Source organism: Cnephaeus nilssonii (genome assembly GCF_951640355.1).
Source record: "Cnephaeus nilssonii genome assembly, chromosome: 2".
Taxonomy (NCBI): domain Eukaryota; kingdom Metazoa; phylum Chordata; class Mammalia; order Chiroptera; family Vespertilionidae; genus Cnephaeus; species Cnephaeus nilssonii.
The window spans coordinates 52,928,989-52,953,606 of NC_137073.1; the positions used below are offsets into that span (position 1 = coordinate 52,928,989).

General features: G+C 42.8%; 1 protein-coding gene across 1 annotated transcript in view; it reads left to right on the top strand.

Moving 5' to 3' along the window:
• The window catches only part of FBXL17 (F-box and leucine rich repeat protein 17), a 449,728-nt gene extending 425,830 nt beyond the window's left edge, over positions 1-23,898 (top strand). The window contains exons 8-9 of the mRNA XM_079787311.1: positions 151-293; positions 21,324-23,898. Of these exons, the coding sequence (XP_079643437.1) occupies positions 151-293; positions 21,324-21,464 (284 nt within the window). The 3' untranslated portion in view covers positions 21,465-23,898. The remainder of the gene's footprint in view (positions 1-150; positions 294-21,323) is intronic.
• The last annotated feature ends 720 nt before the right edge of the window (positions 23,899-24,618 follow it).

Here is a 24,618-nt window from a genome sequence, read left to right on the forward strand (position 1 = left end):
AAATTTAATTTTGTTTATAAAACATGCATTTACACACACCATTTCAGCAACAAATTTAGTGAGGAAATGGGAGAAATGGTCATAATGAGAGAGAGATTCCTTCCACTGCTAATGTTTATTCTGCCTTCTTTCCCCCGTCTCTTCCCGCAGCGCTGATAGCCATTGGGCGATACAGCATGACCATAGAGACGGTGGATGTCGGATGGTGTAAAGAAATTACAGACCAAGGAGCCACCCTGATTGCGCAGAGCAGCAAGTCTCTGAGATATTTGGGGCTGATGAGATGCGATAAAGTAAGAGTTACCATTCAAGTTAATTTTGTAAATACCTGGATATCATTCTCTCTCTCTCTCTCTCTCTCTCTCTCTCTCTCTCTCTCTCTCTCTCTCCATATACGTATGTGGGTATGTATGTATATAGGTATATATGTATACATGTACATACATACATGCACTGTTAACAGCTATGCATTTTAAGATGCCTGGCTTTCTAACCTAATATGACATTATATTTGCATTTCAAAAATGAATGTTGTGCTTATGCAGAAAGAAAAAGCAATCATACTCATAGTCAACTTTGATTTTGACTTCCTACCCTTAAAGCCCATGGACAAAATGTATAATGTTTGCATGGCACATTGCAACGTGCAGGGTCTAACAGTAAAATTCTGCTCTGGGTTCCAAGTTTCCTGCAGCAGTAAGGTGGAAAGAAAGTGCCAGATTGTTTTTTCCCAATTCAAAGTATGCAGTTTCAGTGCCCAACATCTATGTATTCTGACTCTCTGGGGGGGCAAGAATGGGCCGGAATGGGGATGTTACATGGGAATTTGCATCTTTCCACACTTTAAGCTGCTGCCTTTAGCACACGCTGAGAAACGGTACCAGAGGTCCCACTGCAGGTCTATGGCGCTGGCCCAGAGACCTGAACATGAGTTTGGGAAATTGGGCCATATTTAATACGGGGCCCTTTGAAGATGTTTTCCCTATAACAGATCTAAGGAATAGTTATTCATACTGTGAAGGCGAGAATATCGAGTCTCAGAAAGACCACATATGGCTCCAGGCCACTCATCCCAGATGTTACCCCAGGTCTTGGGAGTCTGTGTTCAGGCTTGTGGCACATCCTCAGGGCATCTCCAGGCACAGGGACTGTTTCCTTGGAAAGGAGCCACCTCAGATACTTGCTCAGAAAACGCTGGCGTCTTATAATAATTTACACACGTGTGATACTTTTGCAAATGGTGGTTAGGGACATATCTAGCAAACGAGAGTGAAACTAAATACTATATGTCTCTCAAAGGACATGCATTTTCTAAATGTAGCAAATGTGGGGCAAATAGAAGAATAGCCCAAATCCTTTGTGTGTTTTGTCATATTTGTTAATTGACCCCGTTCTGTTCTCTAAATGCTTTAAAATCACTTTAAAATCCCAACTTATACCAGGCCTTTGCCCATTGGTAATGTTTAGAGAGATTTTATTATATAGTCTCAGCCCAGCTTAGAAAGCTGACTGACTTTGTTACTAAGCAACAGCACTGAGACCCAAGGGTTACACGTCTCCCTCAAATTTCACTACTAACTAAACCTAGCACTACTACTAACTCTGTCACTTTAAAATAAAATTCTTTTTAAAAAAGTTAGAGGGAGGGCCCACAGTCAGCAGAGTATCCTAGGAATGTTGAGCAATGACAGCAGAAGTCCTCAGTCTCCGCCAGAGGAGCTCCTACATGAGCACTACCTGAGCAAGGACACCAAAAACGTGTGCATTCAAAGTGGGTCGCTGTCTCCCAACAAATCAGTCTTTGGATTTGTTGAGATCAGCTCCACCTTCAATGATGAACTGTAGACATTTATGTCCTAAACAGAACAGGACCAGACTCCTAGATGCAGAGAACAGACTGATGGTTGCCAGAGGGGAGGGGGCTTGTGGGACTGGGTGAAAAAGATGAAGGGATTGAGGAGGGTAGATTGGTAGCTACAAAATAGTCATGGGGATGGGGAGTACAGCAGAGGAAATATAGTCAGTAGTATTGTAATAACTACTAGTGTATATGGTGCCAGTTGGGTACTGGAAATATCAGGGGGAACACTTTGTGGAATATAGGATTGTCTGATCACGATGCTGTACACCTGAAACTAATACAAACTGGTGTTGAATGTAAACCGTCATTGAAAATTTAAAAACAAAAACCAATTTAAAAAACATTTTTTAAAGAAATTTGCATTCTGATTAGTATAGGAGATTATTTCAGATATATTTGCTGACCAGCATTTTGCTAATTTTAAATTTTAAAAATGGATCCTTTTCTACCCAAATACAAGTTAGTTCAAAGTGAGATGGGGTGGGGTGACTGTTCTGTTTGGTGGTACCCCTGAGGGTTTTGCCCATTTCCTGGGGCAGCCTCTGAATCCTTTCTCCAATTTGAGAGCTGCTTTGAGAGGCCCTGGCTCTAGCACCAGGTGTCCGACCATAGCCCGTGGCCAGCCAGGGGGTGCGGGGCCCAGTCTTGCTGCCCGGCGCCCGCAGGCTTAAGGCAGCTCAGAGGCAAACATGAGAGGTTCTGTGAAGAGAGAAAAAGTTTCCAAACCACACACAACGTGCAAGTGAAACCTGCACATAAACGCCTGGTTGATTTAGTTGAATGGAAATCTAGAGTAACCAACTATTCAGCTTTCAAAATTGGTATCATGCTATCCATTACCTGCTTTCAAATTTGTATCAAGACTCAAAGAAAAATTTGAGTAGCAAAGAAAAACATTTTGTAGTGGAGGGTATGGACTCTGGAACCAAGAGTTCAGGTTTAGATCTGGGATCAACACTTGGTTGTGTCATCTTGAGCAGTTACTTAACATCTCAGTGTCTATGTTTCCTTGTCTGAAAAATGGGGGTGATAATAGTACCTTTCCCTATGGAACTGCTGTGAGCATTTCAGTGAGTGCACTTAATCAAGCCCTTAGAATATTGTGTGTTATATATAAAATGTTCAATGTTACTGATTATTCTTATCATCAATGTCATTATATTAGCCTGTGGTTTAATATTTGAATTTCCAAAGGAGAAAAAAAAAGTATATTGCCGGCTCTCCTGTTTTGAAAGGGAATTAAAATGAAAGGAAAAAAATAAACTCAGATTATAGGAGATTTTGCCCTTTTACTTTTTCCTCACTTAAATTTAAACTTCAGATTCTTTCCTATACAAAGATATCAATAATCACATTTCTATACATTTTACGAAGGAAAACCAGTGCATCCATGGGACACGCTGTATTAGGGATCTACTTACTAACTCAGGCATAGGGATGACGAAAGATTTGCAATGAGAGGAAAGGGTGAGATGGAGAGCAGACAATTCAAATAGGTAAACAAAAAGAAAGTACTAAGAAAAATAATGGAGAAAAATAATAAAAACAGGAAGCACAGAGACATTATGATTAGGATATGGAGACAACGATTTACTAGCTCAATGTGAGCATCTGTGCCAACAAAGAACTAACTAAATTAATTTGGGCCTTTCACTCTTCTCCCTGTACCTTAACCAAACCTGCTGACCACTAATAATTCACAAATAAGAGTTATCCTTCCCCTTCGTGGAGCCAAAGGAGTGAACAAGAGATCTCAATGGTCTGCACAGTTACCCCCACTTCAGAAATGCTGTCCCTGGGGCCCTGCCCTGGGTTGAGGGGGGGCGGGGTTGTGACATCTGTGTGTCCCAGGACGCGTATGCCGTGCTCCTACGGTTCTGAGAAATATTGGAGGCTGGTTATGTTTTCTTTCATGTGCAGTCAGTTTCATTTGGGGCCGCTTATACTTAATCTGAAAGCTATACTTGACCCAAACTTATGCTTTTTTCCTCACTTGAGTTTTTGAAAAATTGTAAGAATAACAAAATGCGTAGTATTTGTTGTAGGAAGGTGTTTTTCCTCCGTTTCTCTCATTAGGTAAACAAAGAACAGATGAGAGACATCAAACATATTGCTTGCAGACGAAAGCAACATGTACTTAGATTATCAGACAATGTCTAAGCAAAACAGCAGTAAAATTTGTTGGGCTGCAGCAGTGATGACGGAGGAGTCCTCCAGCCGTCTGACGAACGTGGCATTCCCTGCGCACGTGTAAAATTAGGAAGTGCGTTAGGAAGCCCTGTTTGAATAGCTTTTCTGATTGCTGGATGGATAAGCACGTTACAGGCATTACTTTGGGTTTTGAAGCTGAGGCCACTTAATCTCCTAAACTTTAGTGCATTGTAAGAACCAAGAGAAGAAAACGCTGTGTGAGATGGCTTTGATGAATTGGGGTGAATTTATATCCTTAAAGACTGTTCAAAGGCTTACTTGACCTTGGGAATTAGAGCTGACCCGAAATCACCTATCAACTTAACACACATTTACTTGGCGATTTAGTAAAAACTACTTGTATAATCAACGGGACTCTAATCGGAGCAATATGTTTACTCTGCTTGCCTTAATTATAGACGGTGGCTTTGGTTAGAAAAATCATTTTCACAGCGTCAGTGAATGCTAGATTCTATATAGATCTGTTTCTTCTAATAATATATTTTCCTCATTTCTCGCAAGGCAGTTTGGATGGAGAACAAAACTGGAAAAGACAAAAAAAATTCATGGAAAAGCTGTAGGGCAAATGGAAATACAGTGTTCAAGGTTAATGAAAAATGTTTTGGGTAACAAGGTTGATGAAAAGGGAGGGAGCCCAGTGGCATAGCGTTGGCTGAGAAACCAGACCTCGCCAGAGGCAGCCTGGCTGGTTTGGGAAACCTCGGTGATAAAATGTCGCGGTGGAAACCTCTGCAGTGCGTGTTAATACAGAAGTTTGGAGACAGAGAGCCTGAATTATGAGCAGCGAATAACATCATAAATGTAGCAATTCTCATATGCCAAACCCTTGTGAAAAGCAGTTGGATGGAGAAATGCTAGAGCTTTTAAAAGCTCCCTTTCACTTACTCTTTTTTTTTTTTAACTTCATGCAGAACTAATTTTATACACTGTTCATTTGATTTGAAAATGCCAGCGTCTGGGGTATCATTAAAGAGCGTTATTGAGGGAGCCACTCTTGGCAAAGCATTTTGCTTAAAATGCTTATTAGTTCCTCTGTCCCTGCAGAGTTGTAGACAGGATGGAGAAAGTGCACCTCCGTCTACTAACTCCATCCCGCTGCCTCCGTCTGCAGCAGGTAGCTGCCCTTCTGTTGGACGGCCACTTCTCCTGGGCCCATTAAGGCGCCAGGAGGGCAGTGGAGGCCACGTTACTTAAGGAAGAGACATAAATAGGTTTTGAAAGGTCCACCCCAATGTCCTATGACCAAAGCCTCTCGGAATTTCTTTGATTTCTAGTTGACATAAATTAGAATTACACAGGCGTGAAGAGTCCACCCAGAAAAGATCAGAGAGGCTGCCGGGGGAGGAGAGGGCTTCTCTGTGATCCTATTGATTTTTTCAGCTGCCTTCAGGCCAGGGGCCGCTGCAGAGGCGACTGTTATTGATCCACACCATGGAAATAATGAAATTAATTCATTTCTCATCAAACCGCCATGGCCAAGACCTTTCTCTTCACCTGCCCTAATTCCTGAAGTACTTAGCTGGGGAGTGAAATACATGATTTCTTTAAAATAAATTCTTTCTTGAGGTCATATGGAATCTTTGTTTTCACACAAGTTCCTCATTTAAGTGGTAGAGATATTTCGCTTAATCAAGTCAATGAGAAGCCAGTATAGAAAACAAGTAACAGAAACCAGTCAGCCCTTTAGAGCCAGGATCTGCTTTACAGCCTTCGACTACCCAGGTCCAAGTCTTGTGTGCCCAAGTTAATGTCAAAATAGTCAGGGAAACATTGACCACTGCATTTCTCAGGAAGTAATCATGGTGAGAGAAAGCCTCAACAAGCTAAATATTTCTGTGGAGAAAATGGAGTTTTTATCAGCTTGTTTAGGAATCATAAGCAGGAAAGCCCTATGGGGAAAATAATATAGGACTCCGTAACTAATACACAGAACTAACTGGGAAAATCAGTTTCAGGGAAAATAATTTGCGGGGCACTGTGTCCAGGACTGTTTTGGTAGCAATTCAGCCATGAAACAAAGTGTATACCTGCAGGGGCTCGCCCCTCCCCTGCAACGCGCACACAGCTGTTTCTAGATTGCCCGTAGCCAAATTTTAAGACTGAAAATGTATGCCTTATCAAAGAAAATAAAGTGTAAAAAACACACACACAAAAAAAAAAAATGCCAAAAACATTCTCTCCTAACAAGGCAGGAGTGGTCTGACTGTACAGATCCCGCAGCCCCAGGCCGTGAGCGGCATACCGTTACATGAGCAGCCCGCCGTGCCATGTGCTCCACAGAAAGGGGAGAGGAAAGATGGTGAGAGCGTGTGGCTGGCTCTCAGATCTGAACCTAAGTCTTTCACTTGAAGTATCAGCATCTTGTTTCTTTTGCTGATAAAACAGTTTCTCCGGGTGATTTTTCACACAGGAGCACTTTAAAACACATTTTTACAACCCTCTCCTGATTATTCCTGGTAATTGAAACAGGGAAAAGCACATCAGCTGAGATATAGAGGTTACCACTCAACCTCATTTTAGCCAAGTGTTCCCATCTCTTCCACCTGAACTGTTGTGAAGTGGTAGCCGAAAGGCCTTTCCTGCCTTTACATATTAAACCAAGAAAATGCTGGCCTGGAGCTTTTTTTGACAAGTTTATTTGGTGAACATTAGTGTTTTCAAATTCTACTTCCATCGCTTTACTGTCTGTGGGACTTTGGGCAATTTCCTCGCTAAAGCCTCAGTTTCACCATCTGAAAAATGGGATAATATTATGTATCCTATGGGTTTAAGTGAGATATTGCAACAAAGCACTTAACCCAAGGATATGCACACTGAAAATACTTAATAAATGTAACTGCTATTAACTATTATTATTTTCATTATTATTTATCCATGTAGCATACATACCTGCTCCGGAATCATGTATCAGATATTTATCCATGATATGAACCACCTGGCTCATAATATTCTAGCCATGAATGTACATCTTATATGCTAAGATCTTACCAAAACAAACAAACAAACAAAACTAGGCCCCTGAGACTCAGACAATTCTAAAAAAACCATAGAATCTATTTTTAAAATAGTTAAGACCAATCAATTTACAGTCAAACTTATAGAGGAAGAAGAAAACTAGAGACCAGCAGATCTCAGTTCTTTCCTGCGAACAGAAAGAGTAAAGATTTGCCAAGTATGACAGCCAGTTGGTGTCTAGGCTGGGGCTTGTTTGGTTTGTTTCTTCAGGAAAATCAACATCTCTTGAGAACCTTTTAAGGGAGGTGCTGCCAATAGCTGCTTATGTTTTGCTCACTTCTGTTATGGGATGGATGTAGAGTGAAATTGTGTGTGTGTGTGTGTGTGTGTGTGTGTGTGTGTGTGTGTGTGTGTGAAAGGAGGAAGGAACGGGCCTTCTGTTCCCCAAATGCTGTAGGGTGGATAGACTGGTTGGCGTTTGCCTGAAGGCACCCTGCAGCATCATTGCTTTGCAGTAAATAATCTCCTTGGAACTTTGATTCGACTTAAGTAATTATACAAAGAATGAGGTTGCAGGATCATGTTATTTTTCTAATTTAGAAATAGGAAAGGTACCAGCAATATCTTAACAGAGCTCAGATCGAATCCCAGAACTCGTAAGCACCTGACTTTGCAAAGTGGGAACAAGGATGGCCCGCAGGGGCTCAGGAGACTGGGGGCTGCTGCCCGCCGGGAAGGAACGGCCGGCCTGCTCGCGAGGCCCGCCGTACAGCAGCAGGTTTTCAGGGCTGGCCATGCTGCGCCTCATGCAAATTTTGTTTGGCAAGTAGTTTTTCAAAGAGAAAATCTAAACTTCCCCCCTGCCAATTTTGATTAAATATTTTATTCATTTATTCAAGAAATAGCTATTGAGCTGCTTACTATGTTCCAGTCACTCTGAACAGGTGACAGGTCAGAAAAAATCAGTGAACAAGATCGAGTTCCTACCCCATGGAGCCTGCAGCCTCCTGGGGGAGACAAGCAAACGGGCAGCCACAGTGCTGTCAGACTGCAAATTAATTTTCAAAACCAGCACCCAGACTTACCTTTCTTCTGCACGAAGAACCACTTACATAGCACATCTGCGTCAGCGGTCCTCTGGTGCCCTGCTTCCCGGCCACTCCTGGGAAGTTCCTAGAAAGGACTGGCTATGAACAGTGGTCCTTCCTTTTTCACCACCTATTTCCATCCTCACCGTGCCCCCTTTTCTGTTCTTTTCAAGGTCACCGGTGACTTCCATGTCACCAAATCTAGTGGCCACTTCTCTGTCCACAACCTGCTCCATCTCTTAGCAGCTGCCCACATGGTAACTGTCCCCCCTTTGTGACAATGCTTTTCTCTCGTCGTCCCTGTCACCATGCTCCTGGCCTTTCTCTCTCCAGATCCCGTACCTCCATGGCCTCATCTATAAAGTGGAAGTAAAAATAGCACCTACCTCATAGGCTATTGAGAGGATTAAGTGAGTTTATATGTGCAAAGTTTCTTACATGAAGTAAGCGATTAACTAGTAGCTCTTATTTGTTGTGATGGTTAATTCTTACCTTTTTCATCCCCACCACTCTCCTCCTCATTAGAATGTAAGGTCCCTGAGTGTCTCCTTCTATGCTGTATTGTCAGGCCCTCCCATAGTGGCTGGTATATTGTAGTTGCTAAACAGATATGTATTGGATGATGGATGGATGGATGGATGGGCAGATGGATGGATGGGCAGATGGATGGATGGGCAGATGATGGGTGAGTGGATTGGATTGTGTTTCCCATCTGCATTCTGTGTAACACCGTGCTTCTGAGGAGGTTCCTCAGGCTGCCTGGGCCTTGCAGCTCTCAACCAGAGAGCCCCACTGTTACTGCTTTATTTATTTACTTTATTTACATAGTTTGTTTATCTACTTAGTTATTATGTGGTTTATAGAAGTATTGTTCAGCTAAAAGCAAGTTTGATAACCTTTAGATCCCACTGCTTCTTAATAATTTGACTGATTATAAAATGTATCAAGGCAGAGGGGAATAAATGAATGAATAAGAAAGATGACCCCTTGGGTATAAGACCAGTTTCCTGTAGCTGAGAATTCTGAGTGTAGCCGAATGCTCTCTGGGTTCAGGACAGTCACAGAGTTCAGGCAGCTGATGTGCCATGGGACTCAGCATCCTTCAGAGGCCAACCTTGAAATGCTCTGATTTATGTAGTCTCTCTTCTGAAAACCAAAAATAGCACTTGTTGTAGGGTTTTAAAATATATATACCGTATGTGTGTGTGTGTATGTGTATATATATATATATATATATATATATTTAAACTATATTTTATTGATTTTTTACAGAGAGAAAGGGAGAGGGATAGAGAATCAGAAACATCGATGAGAAAGAAACATCGATCAGCTGCCTCCTGCACACCTCCCACTGGGGATGTGCCTGCAACCAAAGTACATGCCCTTGACTGGAATCGAACCTGGGACCCTTCAGTCTGCAGGCTGATGCTTTATACACTGAGCCAAACCAGCTAGGGCTAAAAATATACTTTTATTGATCAGAAAGAATGGAGAGGAAGAGAGAGATAGAAATATCAATGAAGAGAGAGAATCATTGATCAGTTGCCTCCTGCACACACACCCACTGTGGATCGAGCCCACAACCCAGGCATGTGCTCTGACCTGGAATCGACCTGTGACCTCCTGGTTCATAGGTTGATGCTCAACCTCTAGAGCCATACCGGCCCAGCTGTTGTAGGGGTTTCTTAACCTACAGATTTACAGATTACTTTTATGCAGAATAAATTTTTGCTGATAATAAATGTGTTTTAGGAAACAGGTCAAATTCATAAATTCTACCTGAAAGAAATTTCTGTCATCAGGTGTCCACTGGTGATGACCACTGCCAAAAGCTTTGTATAAGAAAATAAAAACTGAAAACAAGAAAGCCATTAAGCACAAGAGAAAACACATTTTTTAGTTCTGAGAGTTTTCTCCCTCAATTGTATTTTCCAGCTTAATTTTGCCAGTTTAATTTAGAAACACCCAGATGTGTTCCATAAATACATCGCACTTACCACTCAGCGACTACATTAATTATCTTATTAGGGCACGGGTTTTCTCACAGACTTGATCTTTTGCCGAACCATTTGGAGCGCTGCAGATGAGTGCCCAAGTGGATTCCTCCATCCCCTGTCCCACACGTGTCTGTCATGGCTTTCATCTGCACTACACATGCAAATCTATTTTTAAGAATGTACAGACTCGCACGGTGGGTCAACTCCATGGCTATGGGCTGTGGCCTCAGAATGGCCTACGCAGGCTGGTGCCTAGAACTTACACTTGGCTTGAAACATCTTTTTTGTGGAGGATCGCTGGGTAAAACAGGGAATGAAAATGTCACTAATTTTTCTCGCTGACAGTGTGGCTGTGGGACTCCTGTCACACTAATCTCTAATTAGAGGCTTCAGGTTGGCGAGCCCCGAGCCCCGATTCTCCCTTAACACTGCAGGCGTTTCTGTGATCCCCATCCTCCGGGTTCTCGGCTGCTTTCTCCCTGTGCTAATTCAAGTGAAGAGAAGCAATGCTCGTCCTCACAGGCGGCCCACATTTCATGAAAAAGAGACAGCATGAAGCCGGGCCTGTTGTGATATTGACAGAGCATAGCACTTCCAATCATTGCAGATTCTGAAATGGAATGACTGCATTTGACAAAATTGACTGAATTCATGAGCCTGCCGCCCTGCCAGGTTCATTGCTTTCTCAGTATCTGTCTCTTTCTATGCTTTGGGTTTCTTAGATGAGATTTTTGCCACACAAGAGTCAGAGTTCTTACATCTATATTTAAAAATGCATTTTTAGAGGCCTCGGGCTGTCGTGTGTGAGGTTTTTGTGTGAAGCAGGGTGCATTATGGGTAGCCTCCAGTCAGCTGACTCGCATGGTTAGCAAATGGCTTTTAGGCTCCAATAAGACAATCCAGTTTTCTTTTTAAATGTATAATAAATACTTAGTCCTCTCCCACCTCATGAGTGGCCCCTTGAAGAAGCACAGGGTCCATGTGAACACTGGGTTTGGGGCACTTGTTCCCTCCCTAAGCTGGTGGGCAGGCCAGGGGGCTGCCTCCTCGGGCCACACCTAACTAGAAATCTAAGAGAATGCTGAGAGAGAAGAAACCAGTCTGGGGTTACCATATTCAAAAACCTACTTTTGTCTCAGGCAGTGATGCATATTTAGGGGGAAAGAGAGGTGGGCTAATAAGCTGTAGGAGCAACTTTCTTTCTCCAGAACCCCGACTCAGAGTTTAATGCGGAGGGCAGCCCGGGAGGAGGTGCGCGCTCCTTTACCTTTCAGTAATCGTAGCTCAGATCTTGCCTTCAAACCCCCACGTGCAGAAATCATCTGCACCCTGTAGGGCCTCTTCACTCGGAAGCTTTAGACCAGCAGATCTCAGCCCGCTGCCTGGGTCCCACTCCTCCAAGATTCGGATACAGGTCGTCTGGGACTGGCCTGGGCAGTGAGAGACTTAAAAGACCCCCATGAGTAGCTGGGCTGAGAACCACTGTATTCTTGGTTGTAATCTTGGTTGCAGTCATAGTTTAAGTCATCCCACATCAGCCAACATGTATCAGGCATTTGTTGTAGCTGAGTCACGGTGCGGTTCATGGAGAAGGCCTGGGTTTGACTGAGGAAGGAAGAGCGAAGGAAGGGACCTCGAAGTTGCCTGCAGAGTAGAGAAAGGGAGCAGCCAGGCTGCTCTCACACCAGAGTCATTTTCCCGGCCCACACCAGGCTGGGAAGGCCCTTCCCCCTCACGGTGGGCTCTGCCTGCAGCCTGTCTGTGTAGCTCCAGCTTTATCCGCCTTGCTGCTCACGAGAAAGAGAAAGGTAAGCTGGGAGCCTGTGGAAGTGGTGCTGGATCCCTGGCGTCCCGAGCCTCCCTGCTCTGACTGTAGAGGAACATCACCAGGATGTGGCATGTCCCCTGGAAGGGGACGTGAGAGGTCCTGCGACAAAGGGAGGGAAAGAGACTCATAAAAGCCTCCCAGGGCCTGCAGTGTGCATGCTGTCGGCTGAGCAGGGTCCTGGGAAAATCAATGTATTGTCTGCTCTTTTATTTTTTTCGTAGCGTCCTATTTAAAACATTTTAAACTGCCCTTAGATGACTCATCTCATTCACATACAAATTTGAGCTATCACTAAAAGTTGCATTACCCCTATTTTACTCATGTCCATGTGCGCCCATCATGGGGCCAGTGGAGCCTCCTTTGAATGTGCGTTGTCCAGGATGAGTTCCAGGGGCACCTGACGGACGCCAGGGTCCACCATGGCCACAGAGCCAAAACCTCGGAGAGAGACGGACTCCGGAGTTGGACTGCCAGGGAGACAACACTCTGCCTCTGGGCCCCCCGGAGTCAGCCTCGGGGCCTGTTAGCAGTGAGTGACATTGCCCGGGGCGTCTGTGGAGAAGGACAGACCGGCGTGAGGGCAGGGGCCCTGAATCGGGAGGCCGGCGCTGAGTGTGCTATCTGCGACACCGTCACAGACGTACGGAGGGCCCCTTAGTTTCCCGCTGCAGACAGGGGGATCCGTTTTCTTAGCTACCCGCCCCCCTCAGAGAAGTGCCATTTGAAACAAGAGCGTACCTCACCTCAGTCATACATCCAAGTTGCCATGTGTGCTGGAGAAACTGACCACAAAGCTCACAAAGCAAGGGGGAGAGCCAGTGTTTTAGTCTAGCTTACGAGTGGGTTTCCCTCGTCCCTGAAAAACATGTGAACATGTAGCGCATGTCGTCCACGGGCTGGTGCCTCCTTGTCCTTCACAAGTCACTTAGCGTCCCTTCCTTTGCAAAGCCCTTTCCAGCCCCCTGGGGAGGGTCAGGTGCCACTCAGCTCTCCCGTCCACAGCAGCCTGCGCTCCCCCTAGAAGGCCCTCCTCGGGGTTTGCTGCTGCGTTGCTGCTGCTGGCTTCCTTGTTCTTCCCTCTCTCAGAGCGTGGGCCCTGTCTTTCCTGCTGGCCTTCTACCTGCGGGACGCCGGACAGCGTTTCCCTGGGTGGGAGACAGGAAGGGAAGTTGCAGTTGAGGGCAGGGGACAGTTGGCGCTGCCCCGAGGCCCTTGTTCGTCTCTAGCAGCTTCGTCATGTTTCCATCACGGTTCAGCGTCTCCCACGACCACAGCACCATGACAATGTCCCGCAGGCCAAGTGGGATCCACTGTAATTTATGTTCCCACAGAGCAGCCATTTTGAAGAGATTGCAGAGAACTTTGAAATGAATTTGTGTGTAAACGACAATCATTTTTCTTAATTGTAGCTGGAAAATGAATGTCCGTGAAGCTGTGTGCCCCTGTGTGAAATACTAATTCTGTCTGAGCTGCTATTCATCTGTAATCAGGGCATCAAGGCATCGATGCCTGGGAAATAGTAGATGCTCATTGAATGTTTTTTCCTTTCCCCCCTCCTCCATTTTTACTGGAATATGGACATACTTTAATTTTGCCTTATTAGTGATTTGGATGAAAAATGAACAAATTATTTCAAGTATTTCACCCAAATAAACCATGCTGCAGAGAAGAAACGTGTCTGATTTCCCACTTACTGCATGGGAGCTGGTTTAGAGAGTTTTCCTCTCGCGACTGTCCCAGCCTGCTGCAGTCCTGTCTACCTGCTCCCTGCGACAATGTCCCACCACTGTCACAATGAAACCAATGACATCCAAAAGCCCCAGATTTCTAGTGGCCCCCCAGGCATGTGGAATTGCTGAAGCCTGAGAAATCAATGGGTGGAAATAGCATTGTTTTGAGACAGGAGACCTGTCCACAGTGCACTGTGTTATCAGGTAGCTGTGACCTCATCTGTGGGGCCCCCCTGGGCCTGCCACCCTGAGCAGACTGCTGATGCTTCAAACTAAAGTATTCAGTCTTCTGAATCATGTGGGTTTTTGCAAAGTTTTGGAAGCCAAATCCCGTCCAGGGACCATGAGCATGTTTCTCAGTGTTCTCCGGCCAGTGTAGTGTGTCACTGCTCTCCAACAAGGAAGGCTGCCTTCAACTAACCTGAGGTATAGCCCAATCATTTCCTGAGTACTGCCCGACAGCCACGTGACCTAGCAAAAAACTGCCGAGTCACCATCATGAGCTACTTTGGTCTCCTGTGCAAACTATTGGAAACCCAGAGAAGGAGTATCTGGAAAGGGCCCCCCTGTGATGTCAGATGCAAAGGAGAGTCGCACAAAGAATCACCTTGGGTGTGAACTTCAAAGGATTAAAGGAGTTTGGAGCTGCCATAATGTCCAAACGTTAGAGACTGCTGCCACTGTGGAGGGAACAGTCTGGGAACCAGGTGAGCTTATCCTCACAGTTTCTGATGAAGTATTATTTGGTGCCTCTGTAGTGACCCAATAAGCATTCTTTAACCAACTATCATATTAACTTAGCCCACAAGTATTTATTGAGTACTTACTATGTGCAGGGCATTCTCTAGGTGCTAGGGATTTGGCAGTGACAAAAACAGCCCAAACTCCTGTCTCCAGAGGTTATATTCTAATGGGCAAGAATATGCCAGGCAGTGTAAGACTGAAAACAAAGGGATGACTACCATACTCCTTGTTGTCAAGGCAGTTATGGTCCAGGAATAACGCAATACATTTTATTGTTGTTGGTATTGGTATTTTAAATAGCGTTCAGTTTTTGCAGGGAACTTTTCTCCATCTAAAAAAAAATAGTGATTTTAAGTGCTTTGCAGGCATACCTCAGAAATATTGTGGGTTCTGTGCCAGACCACGGTAATAAAGGGAGTAGTACAATAAAGCAAGTCATAATCTTTTTGCTGGTGGAGGGTCTTGCCTTCAATTTGTTAAAAAAAAAAAAAAAAAAAGCAAACATTTTGAACATTTTGAAGCGCAATAAAGCAAAGCACAGTAAAACGAGGTATGCCTGAATTATATCCCTAAGTGTGATTTTAATATACTCACATGTGTCAAATAGTTGTCCCCTTACAATAAGCATGTCCTATTTCACAAAGAGGAAACAAGAGTCACTTAATATAAATGGACTAGGGGCCCAGAGCACGAATTCGTGCACCTTGAAAGAAACTGTGGGCCACGAGGCTATGGTGGGTACAGGGGGTAGGTCTTGGCCCATCCTCCGAGCCCCCACCTGGCCCCTCCCGTCACGGCCTCTGGTCCCCTCTCTGCCAACAGCCCCGCTCCCACCGCCGCCGCTCCCACGCACTGACACTGCCGGCGCTGGCCTCACATCCGCTGATGGCGCAGAGCGATTGGGGCCAGCGCCGGCAGTGGGTGCAAGCGGGGCCGGTGCCAGCAGCAGGTGCAAGCACCAGGCGGGACGGTGGCGCACTGGAGCAAAGAATTTTCAGTAACCACCAGAGACTTGCCCAGATGACAGCAACCGGTGCCCCGCCTTGGTCTGGCACCCCGCTCACCTGCTCCACCGTCCCGCCACAGCCAACACCCACCATGTTTTGCATTCTGCGGCCTCCTGCCAACGCTCGCCATGTTCCATGCGTGCGCCTCCTGGTCGTGGTGCACATCATAGTGACCGGTTGTTTGGTTGTTCTGTTGTTCCGCCGTTCGGTCTATTTGCATAATAGGGTTTTATATATATAGATTCTTCAGCAAATTTTATCAGGAATTCTATTTTTTGAGCAATAGGTATCATTGGGGCGATAATTCAGGCCAAGGCTAACCCTTATCTGGAGCTTTGTGGGGAAAGTATTGCTAAGGAGGTGAGGACGCGGTATGATGGCCTAGATGAATTGGTTAAACTGAGTACTGGAGACTCTGACGGTGCGCCCCTCGGCCTCCCATAGCAGCAGCAATAGGATGAAACCGTGGTGTGATTTACCTTAATTAGCACAGCAATTTGCCTCACATTTTCCAAAAGTGCTGATAGATGTTAACTCAAAAAAGATTAAAATACCAGACAAATTGCTAGTACCTTAAAAAGAGTTATAATAATTTTGAACATGTAAATGATGGTTATGCAGTCTTTTGAGAGAACTGTAAAATCCAATATTTCTTATATTTAAAGAAAAACCCTGTGGTACTTGTTTTTTTTTCCCCCTTTAATCACAGTAATTTCTTCAAATGACACTGCTACATATTTCTTTAGGAAGATACACTGCATTTTTAAAATTGCATGTGTAATATAGGTGGTACCATTGATAGTTTTCAGCAAGAGGAAAAGACATTGAATATTGAAAACCAGGGAACGTGGGGAAAATTTTTTTAAATTTATTTTTATGGTCTTTTTCTATATTACATATATTTTGTGAGTTGGAACAGAGAACAGTTCTTTTCATCCTAACTAATGAAGCTGTGCGTGACAAAAATGCCTGCAAACTTTGTATGCAGGCGTAATGATTTAAAACAATGTGGACCCTCCTGGTGTCTCACACTGAACCCCTTCTGTAAGACACCGAAATGCTGAGAGAGTCTATACAAAGAGGTGAGCATAATTTGTACTTCTGAGTAGATGAAAGTAACTTTAGTGTAAAGCTTGCCACACTGTAACGCCAGGAGACACTGTAAGTAAAAGATGGAACTTTCCCTAGTGCGGCTACATGTATTTCCCTGAATAAGTTCTACTCGATAAAGCTCTCAGATGGAATATTTGCGTTTCCCCCACTGCTTTGTTTTCCAGAATTTACAGAGTGCAGTTAGCAAAAAGATTGCTTAGAAGACTCATTTATCCACAGAGGAACTGCAGTACCGTTTTTTCATGCAGCTGTACAAAGCCAAAGCTCTGTCTGTTCTTGCCCATAACCTATGAAAGCCAGAGAATTAACAGTCTCAACTATAAGTGTATCTTCCTTTGTACAAGAGAAATAGGTAAATTGAATTTTGCTAAACAAAAGGATATATAAACTACATTGGGAGAGCTGACAAAATAGGTTAACCCTACCATGAAAGTCTTTACTAAAGTGAACAATGATTCTCTAATTTATATACTCCATAAATCCATATTTTCATGTATCAAGTTTGCTCTAGGTGAATTCTATCTCCCTGCAAAGCTGTTATCACATGGAGATATTTTCTATTTTTAAAAATTGGACCTTCAAAACAAATTGCCTGTCAACCTAGGTATAAAACTTGTTACAGGCCCTCTGTAGTGTAGAAAGGATGTACCATAGAAGACAGTCCCATCTTTATGGTGGGTTTAAACGTGTCCCCTTCTCCATCCTTTTTTGTTATCTCTTTTCAGTTAGTCGTTCCTTGAATGCTAAGTGGCTTGGCGCATGTTTAGTTCCTTTGCGATGTGATACAGATTTTCTGAGTATCCTCTCTGACCAAGTGACATCAGCTCTCCCTACCTAGATCTGCACCCTTCTGGTTTATTTATGGCAGGAGGGGGAAGGTGACCTAAACGTAGCCTGGGGAACATCAGGTAAAGAAAAGGGAGGATTTCCAGAATATGTGTTATTGAGGAAAATTCTGTAGTCTCCTCCAAAGAGTCTTAATATAAAATAGGTCCTTCTTGTATATGAAGTATATTTTATTTAAATACATCTTTATTGATTTCAGAGAGGAAGGGAGAGGGAGAGGGAGATAGAAACATAAATGATGAGAGATAATCATTGATTGGCTGGCTCCTGCATGTCCCCCACTGGGGATCAAGCCAGCAACCCAGGCATGTGCCCTTGACTGGAATTGAACCTGGGACCCTTCAGTCCGCAGGCTGACGCTCTATCCACTGAGCCAAACCAGCTAGTCTATGAAGTATATTTTAAAGGTTACTTCTTGCCCTGGGATTATTTTATTTTGAACATTATAACTAATGTTACAAAAATTTATTTCTGAAATATCTCAGAAATGGAGCAATATTGAGCATTACTATAGAGAATTGGTCATCCTAACATGTTGACAGTTAACTCATGCACTCCATTATCGTGCCTGTTGTAATAATAAGAGCTACCATTTGGGGTCCTTTTTTAAAAATGTTTACTTCTTGATTTGAGAGAGAGAGAGAGAGAGAGAGAGAGAGAGAGAGAGAGAGAAATACTGATATGTTGTTCCACCCATTCATGCATTCCTTGGTTGAGTCTTGTATATGCCCTGACCAGGGATCAAACCCACAACCTTGGCACTTTGGCATATTGGGACAATGTGCTAACCAACTGAGCTACCTGGCCAGGGTCTGGCGGCCTTTTTTTAAGTCAGTCACAGTGTTAGGCCTATTATTACAGCTAATCCTTTATAATAATCCTATGATATAAGTACTTTTATCCTGTTTTTACAGTTAAAGAAATCAAATCTTAAAGAAGTAAAGTGAAACGAGGATTCAAACCTGTTTCTGGTTGACTCTAAAGTCCATGGTGTGATCACAGTTGCCATGTTTCTACTTTACATGTGCACAGCTGGAGAGCCTCAGTCAAAGGCAGGGGCTTTAGTTCAGGCGGAAGAGATGGGCAAGTAAGGGGATGATGGCCATGCCGTGTGAGAGGGCTTACATCAGGGACAAAGCTCACAGGGGGCCAGCCATGGGTGCACAGACAAGGGGTGCCTAACTCGACCTCGTGGGCAGATAGGCCTGCTGCGGAAAGGCTTCCTGAAGGAGGGAATTCTTGAGCTGAATATGAGTTCCTGAGGAAATTGCTGGTCTTTGTGGTTATGATTACTTTAGTCTTTAGCTTGGCCTTGCTGTTGGATTTCTAATTTTTATTTCTAGTTTGTTATTGTTATACTAGAGGCCCGATGCACAAAATTCATGCAAGGGTCTTGGCCCTCACAGCCACAGTGGTTTGCCTCGGCTCTCGCAGCCCCGGCTCCATCTGTGAGGTCATCCAGAAGGATGTCCAAGAAGGTCGTTCAGCTGTCCGGTCTAATTAGCACATTACACTTTTATTATTATAGACTAGAGGCCTGGTGCACCCTCTCGCAATCCGGGACCCCCTCAGGGGATGTCTGACTGCTGGTTTAGGCTCAATCCCAACAGCGGGGATCAGGCCTAAACCGGCAGTCGGACATCTCTCCCACAATCTGGGACCGCTGGCTCCTAACTCCTTGCCTGCCTGCCTGCCTGCCTGATCACCCCTCACCACTCTGCCTGCCTGCCTGATCACCCCTAACTGCTTGCCTGCCTGCCTGATTGCCTCTAACTGCTTGCCTGCCTGCCTGATTGCTCCTAACCACCTCTGCTTCGGCCCCCGCCACAGCGGCTTCATCCGGAAGGACGACTGGAATGACGACTAGAAAGTTGTTCACTGTCTGGTCTAATTAGCATATTATGCTTTTATTATTATAGATCATTCATTCACTAGTAAGTAAGCCTGGCTCATAGGTTCAAAAAATGATATGGCTCTTATGGATCTTACATTGGAGCAGGAGAAATAGACATTAAACAAAGCAATTGTAAACTAACTTTATAATATATGTGCTATACAGGAGAGGTTGGCAATATTGGAAGAGTGAGCAACCTGGAAGCCTTACTTCATTTGGGGAGGGGAGCAGGGAGAGAGCAGTGACCAGAGTTACCTGGGGAAATGACATTACAGCTAAGAACTCAAGAATGAGTAGGGTGAAAGGTGAAGGGGAATATAGTCAGTAATATTGTGATAACTTTGCATGGTAACAGATGGTGACTAGACTTGTGATTACATAATAAAGTATATAAATCTTGAGTCACTGTGCTACCCACCTGAGACTCCAAAATAGTTTAACAAATTAAAAAAAAAAGAGTAGGAAGTATGCATGAGAAGGTGGTTTTAAGGGGGAAGTGTATTAAACAGTATTCCAGGTAAAGAAAACAACATGTGCAAAGTCCCTGAGGCCAGACAGAACTTGGAAGCTTGATAACCTGAAATTCAGTCAGGTGAGTGGCTAGTATAACAAACAGGCTAGAGAGGTAGGGCTAGATGACACATGGCCTTCCAAATGCACTGTTATAAGCTGCCTCAACACAGGCAAGACTTAGAACATAAATTTAAATTTAAAAAATTATATTGCTTAAAAATCCTCTTAAGACCATCAGTTCATATTCTCAATTCTATATCAGTTCTTTCTTTTTATTCAAAATTATTTTCTTATTTTTGAAAACAAAATGTTATACATCATTATCTGTATCAAAAAGAATTAACTGCATGTCTTGTTTGAATTTAGAATAAAAATTGATTTCTATACAAGCAAATGTTGAATAGAGAAATATTCTGACAAAGATTAACTATCATCAATGCAATGTTGAAACATCAACTCTCAAATTTATAATAAAAAAAAAGATATATATCACAGTTTTCCAAATCACCCAGAAAATACCGTATTATTTCAGAATAGTGCAGGTGACTGAATGTCGTGGTCATCATACTTGTAAGCAGGATTCAAAGGCAAACAGCAAGGATTTCATGTTATCCTCGGGCTTTTCTGGTGGTCCTGATCTTCCCCCGTGGTGGACAGATAAGGGAGAAGAGAAATGTGTACCACAAGTCCTGTCCTTTAGACCAGCTTACTTAGTCTAAATGAACTATTGATGTATTTGAAAATGCCCAAGTGTTTGATAAAGATTTTAAATAAAGCTCCCTAAAAGTTGTGGTTCTCAGGTTAATCATTTATTTATCTAAAGGATGAAGGAAGCTGTCTACTTCTGTGATATGAACTGCAATCAGCTTAAAAATAATTGACAAATTAATCCCTTCACAGCACAGCAATTGTACAGGTGTTAGTTTTAATTAGGCCTGTCTGATTGCCTTGTCTAATCAAGAATCAAGGTGGTATCTTTGATGGTTAAGGTCTAGTGGGGCCATCCCTGACCTGCCAGCCATGTATGTTTTAATTATTGATTCCTCCCATTTCAGCCCTTTCCACAGAGGGACTTGAAGTCTGGAATACCTTAACATTTAAAGGGAAGAAAAATAAACATTTTCCCCAGCATTTCTATCTACAGTCTTGTCCTAAAAAGCCCGGCAGGTTGATGACAAAGTCAAATGCACATTCGAACACTCACTTACTGCAGCCTCACCTTCTAAGCACTGCTGGTAGATTTTCAATGGACGCATTTAGGATCTCGGCAAGTCGCGGTGATTTATGCTTCTAGAAAACACATTTGATGTCTTGATATCCTATGTCTTTTTAAAAGTCTTAAGGGCGAATGTGGTATTTAGCAAACCAGGGCGGTCAGACAGAATGGGCCGTGTGTCCTCTCACTGAGCACGTGCCCACACTGCGGAGAGGGCCTGAGGGGCGGCTTCCTGGTGCCACCCTGAGCACCCGGGGAGCGCGGGCGGCTGGTGGTCTCAGCGGTCCCGGTGCGTGACAGCCACTCTTGTCTGGTTTCAGGTCAATGAAGTGACGGTGGAGCAGCTGGTGCAGCAGTACCCCCACATCACCTTCAGCACCGTCCTCCAGGACTGCAAGAGGACCCTGGAGAGAGCCTATCAGATGGGCTGGACCCCCAACATGTCCGCGGCCTCCTCCTAAAGCTCCCGGCCACGCTCAGGTCCACGCGGCCGCTCGGGCGGGGCAGGGAGGGGTGGAGATTTGGGGTGGGTGATCTCTTGGAAAGGTTTTAACTGTCACATGTCTGTGTGTGTACCCGAGTGTGTATATTTGTGTTTCGTTCGCATACTGCCTAGAGCATAAGCGCAATTGCTGTTTAGTCCCAGGTGAGCTGGTGGTTTTTCTTAAAACTTGAAGATTTTGAACGCTACAAACCTTTTCATTTTTAAGTTCAAAGGCTTATTTCTCTTTTTTTTTTTAAAAAAAAAAAAGTGTTTTTACTGTGGAATAAAAAGAATTAAATATATTATTTTGAGCTTCTAATTCCTACCACTTGGTGATGCCCTAAAATGAAGGCAACTGCGTTCTTTCCTAGTGAGATAGACTAGCGCACTTCTGCTATGACAACCAGAACGTAGGTGATGTTGCAGTAGTCAGAAGCCTGGAAACCAGCTTCTCTCACTCCCACATGCATACACACACACACACACACACACACACACACACACACACACCCCAGGGCAGTTTCTTTCTGCATCATTTCTGACATAGGGGCCTCCCTCCAGGCCACTGGAGAGCATGCTGCCCGCTGTGGCTCTGCTAACTCAGTGTCTCCACGGGTGGCCAACTTGCTGTCTGGTAGGTGACTTAGGGACTAGAGAGGATAAAGCCTTTTGTGAAATTTTTATCTGGAGGTAACAGTCCCCTGGCCAGCTCACAAAAGTTAATTATTCATCATTCTACAAATGCGTTCTGTTGAGTACTAAATATTTCAGTTGAGTTTTACATTAACATTGTGTTAGTTTTTATTTCATGGATAGTAACTGGTCTTGGATGTATTTTAATGGTATTTGGAGCTAATCTTCACATTATTCACATTAAAGTCACCAATGTAATTAATAGTGTGAAGTTATTTTTTAAAAATCTACAGATCATTTAATTATTTTTGTTAATTTGGGTAATTATGAAATTATATTTCTGAGATTTGGGGGTAGTCACATTAATAGAATATTAATGAGTGATATAAATAGACAATCTTTTTTTTTTTGCTTTGCTTTGCTTTGGGCTTTAGAGCAAGTTTTTTGGTTATATGCATGTTATTTTTAAATAGCTCTTATGCTACTGCAAAGATCTATTGCTGGTTAATGTATGAGTTAAGAAAAATGATAAAATCTTTTCTTTAAGATTCTGTTTACACTTGTCAGAAATAAGCATTTCTTTGTTTAAAAATCGACACCTTTCAGTTAAGAAAAGATCTATGTAAATGAATGTTTTGATTTCACACATATTTACAGTTAATCCATGTAGAGACTCAGGCTCAAATAACCTTTCCTCTGTCTAGATTTATAATCAAGACAGCAGGGAGCCTTTTTATGCTAAAGAGTGATTATCTTTCCCAGTAGAGCTAGATACAAAACCCTGGCTTGTGAGTTTGCTATTTATTCTTCCCCAGTGTGGACTAGCTGTTTTTTTGGTCTTTAACAGGTATACTAAAGTTTGAGTTTAACTTTCTATAAGTCCCAATATTGCTAAAACGAGACTATCTGTAAGAAACAAAAAAAATAGCTTTACATTCAAATGCCATTCACTTATTTATAATGACTCCAAAAAATGTAAACAACTGCTTTTTTTGATTATGTCAACATGTTTCTGATATGGCTTTTTTTATTTTTATTCTTTGCTTTTAATCCAAATCAGTTAGGAAAATCTAGTCAGTACCCATCAAGGGTATTTTTTCTGTCACTAAATGGATTATTAATTTAATTTTAAGGGAATAAAGTTTGTGTAAGAAAAAAAAGCTGTTTACTATTAATAAACTGTAATTCTTCTTACACATCAAACTGTATTGTTTTCATTTCCCCTCCACTGAAAAATATCTTAAATCATAATATTTTAACTGGTTTTTAATCCAAAACTAATTTATAAGACCGTATGAATAGTAATTGTAGCTTGAGTGAATAAGCAAAAGTTTAATTTTTATATATGTCACACTATATTTTAAATAGTTGAAGAAAAGACTAAAGAAGGGAGAGCCGTCGATATACAGATGGTGCCATTTCAACTCAAAATTGTTATAATTGTGGAGTGTTACAATTTGGTTGTCAAATGGTTTCAGAAGTGTACAATTGATTTTTTTTAATGTTGCAATGTTTGATCTAAAGTGCAGCACTATAACATGCTTCAGCTTGGGTTGGGGGGGTGGGGGTGGGGGGCTTGCACTCTTATTCTTTAACATGTTGACTAATCCAGAAAGCCTGATGCCACATAACCTGGAAAACTGCTTTGGTATATTTGTAGAAATCTCTAGAAATGTCATATCCAGCCTCAAAGCATTAATCTCAAAAAAAAAAAAAAAAAAAAAAAAAACACAACCAAAAAAAAAAAAAAAAAGCAAACAAAAAAACAACCAGAAAAAGCATTACCTTGAGTGATCCTGTGGTGGTTGTTGAATGTGTTCTCATTAGATGCTTTGAATTGAGGCTTAAAATGATTTTTCTGGGCAATATAGATTTTTTTGTTTTGTTTTTTGCTTAGAATGTTATAAATGTATGTGAACACGTTTAATGCAGGGCTTTTTATCCTCTCCAAAATGTCAACAGTATTTTCAGAATAAAGGCTATGAAATATAGTGCTGTAGTGGAAATTCTGGTCCTTTGTCTTTAATGTCTTTTTGAGTGGATAAAGGAAATTTACTCGGTTTGTAGTTTCTATATTTCTGTGAATCTTTTGACCTTGCAATGGGTTGCAATAAAAGAGAAACAAAACCACTGTGTCTTTTGTTTTCTTTTAGAGACAATCAGTGGTCTCCCTGATGCTGGTCGAGTGTGAGGCAGGCAGTGGCCCATGCCCTGTGTGTTTCACTAGGACTTGATGTAGGTTTGACTAACCGGGAATAATAAACAAGACCAGGTTTAGGAGTTTCTAGTTTGGCTAGTGATTACTGAGATAAGATTAAAACTCAAGGGTTTAAACAAGTGGTTTGTTTACAATCCCATTCCCTAAAAACTCATTCATTCACTTAGTCATTAATGTACTCATTTACTTTTTTTTTAAGGTTGCTCATAGCCTAGCAAGGAGAAATTCTTGAAAACCAGCAATAGCAATGGAGTACAACAGGTATAATAATGGGCACCAT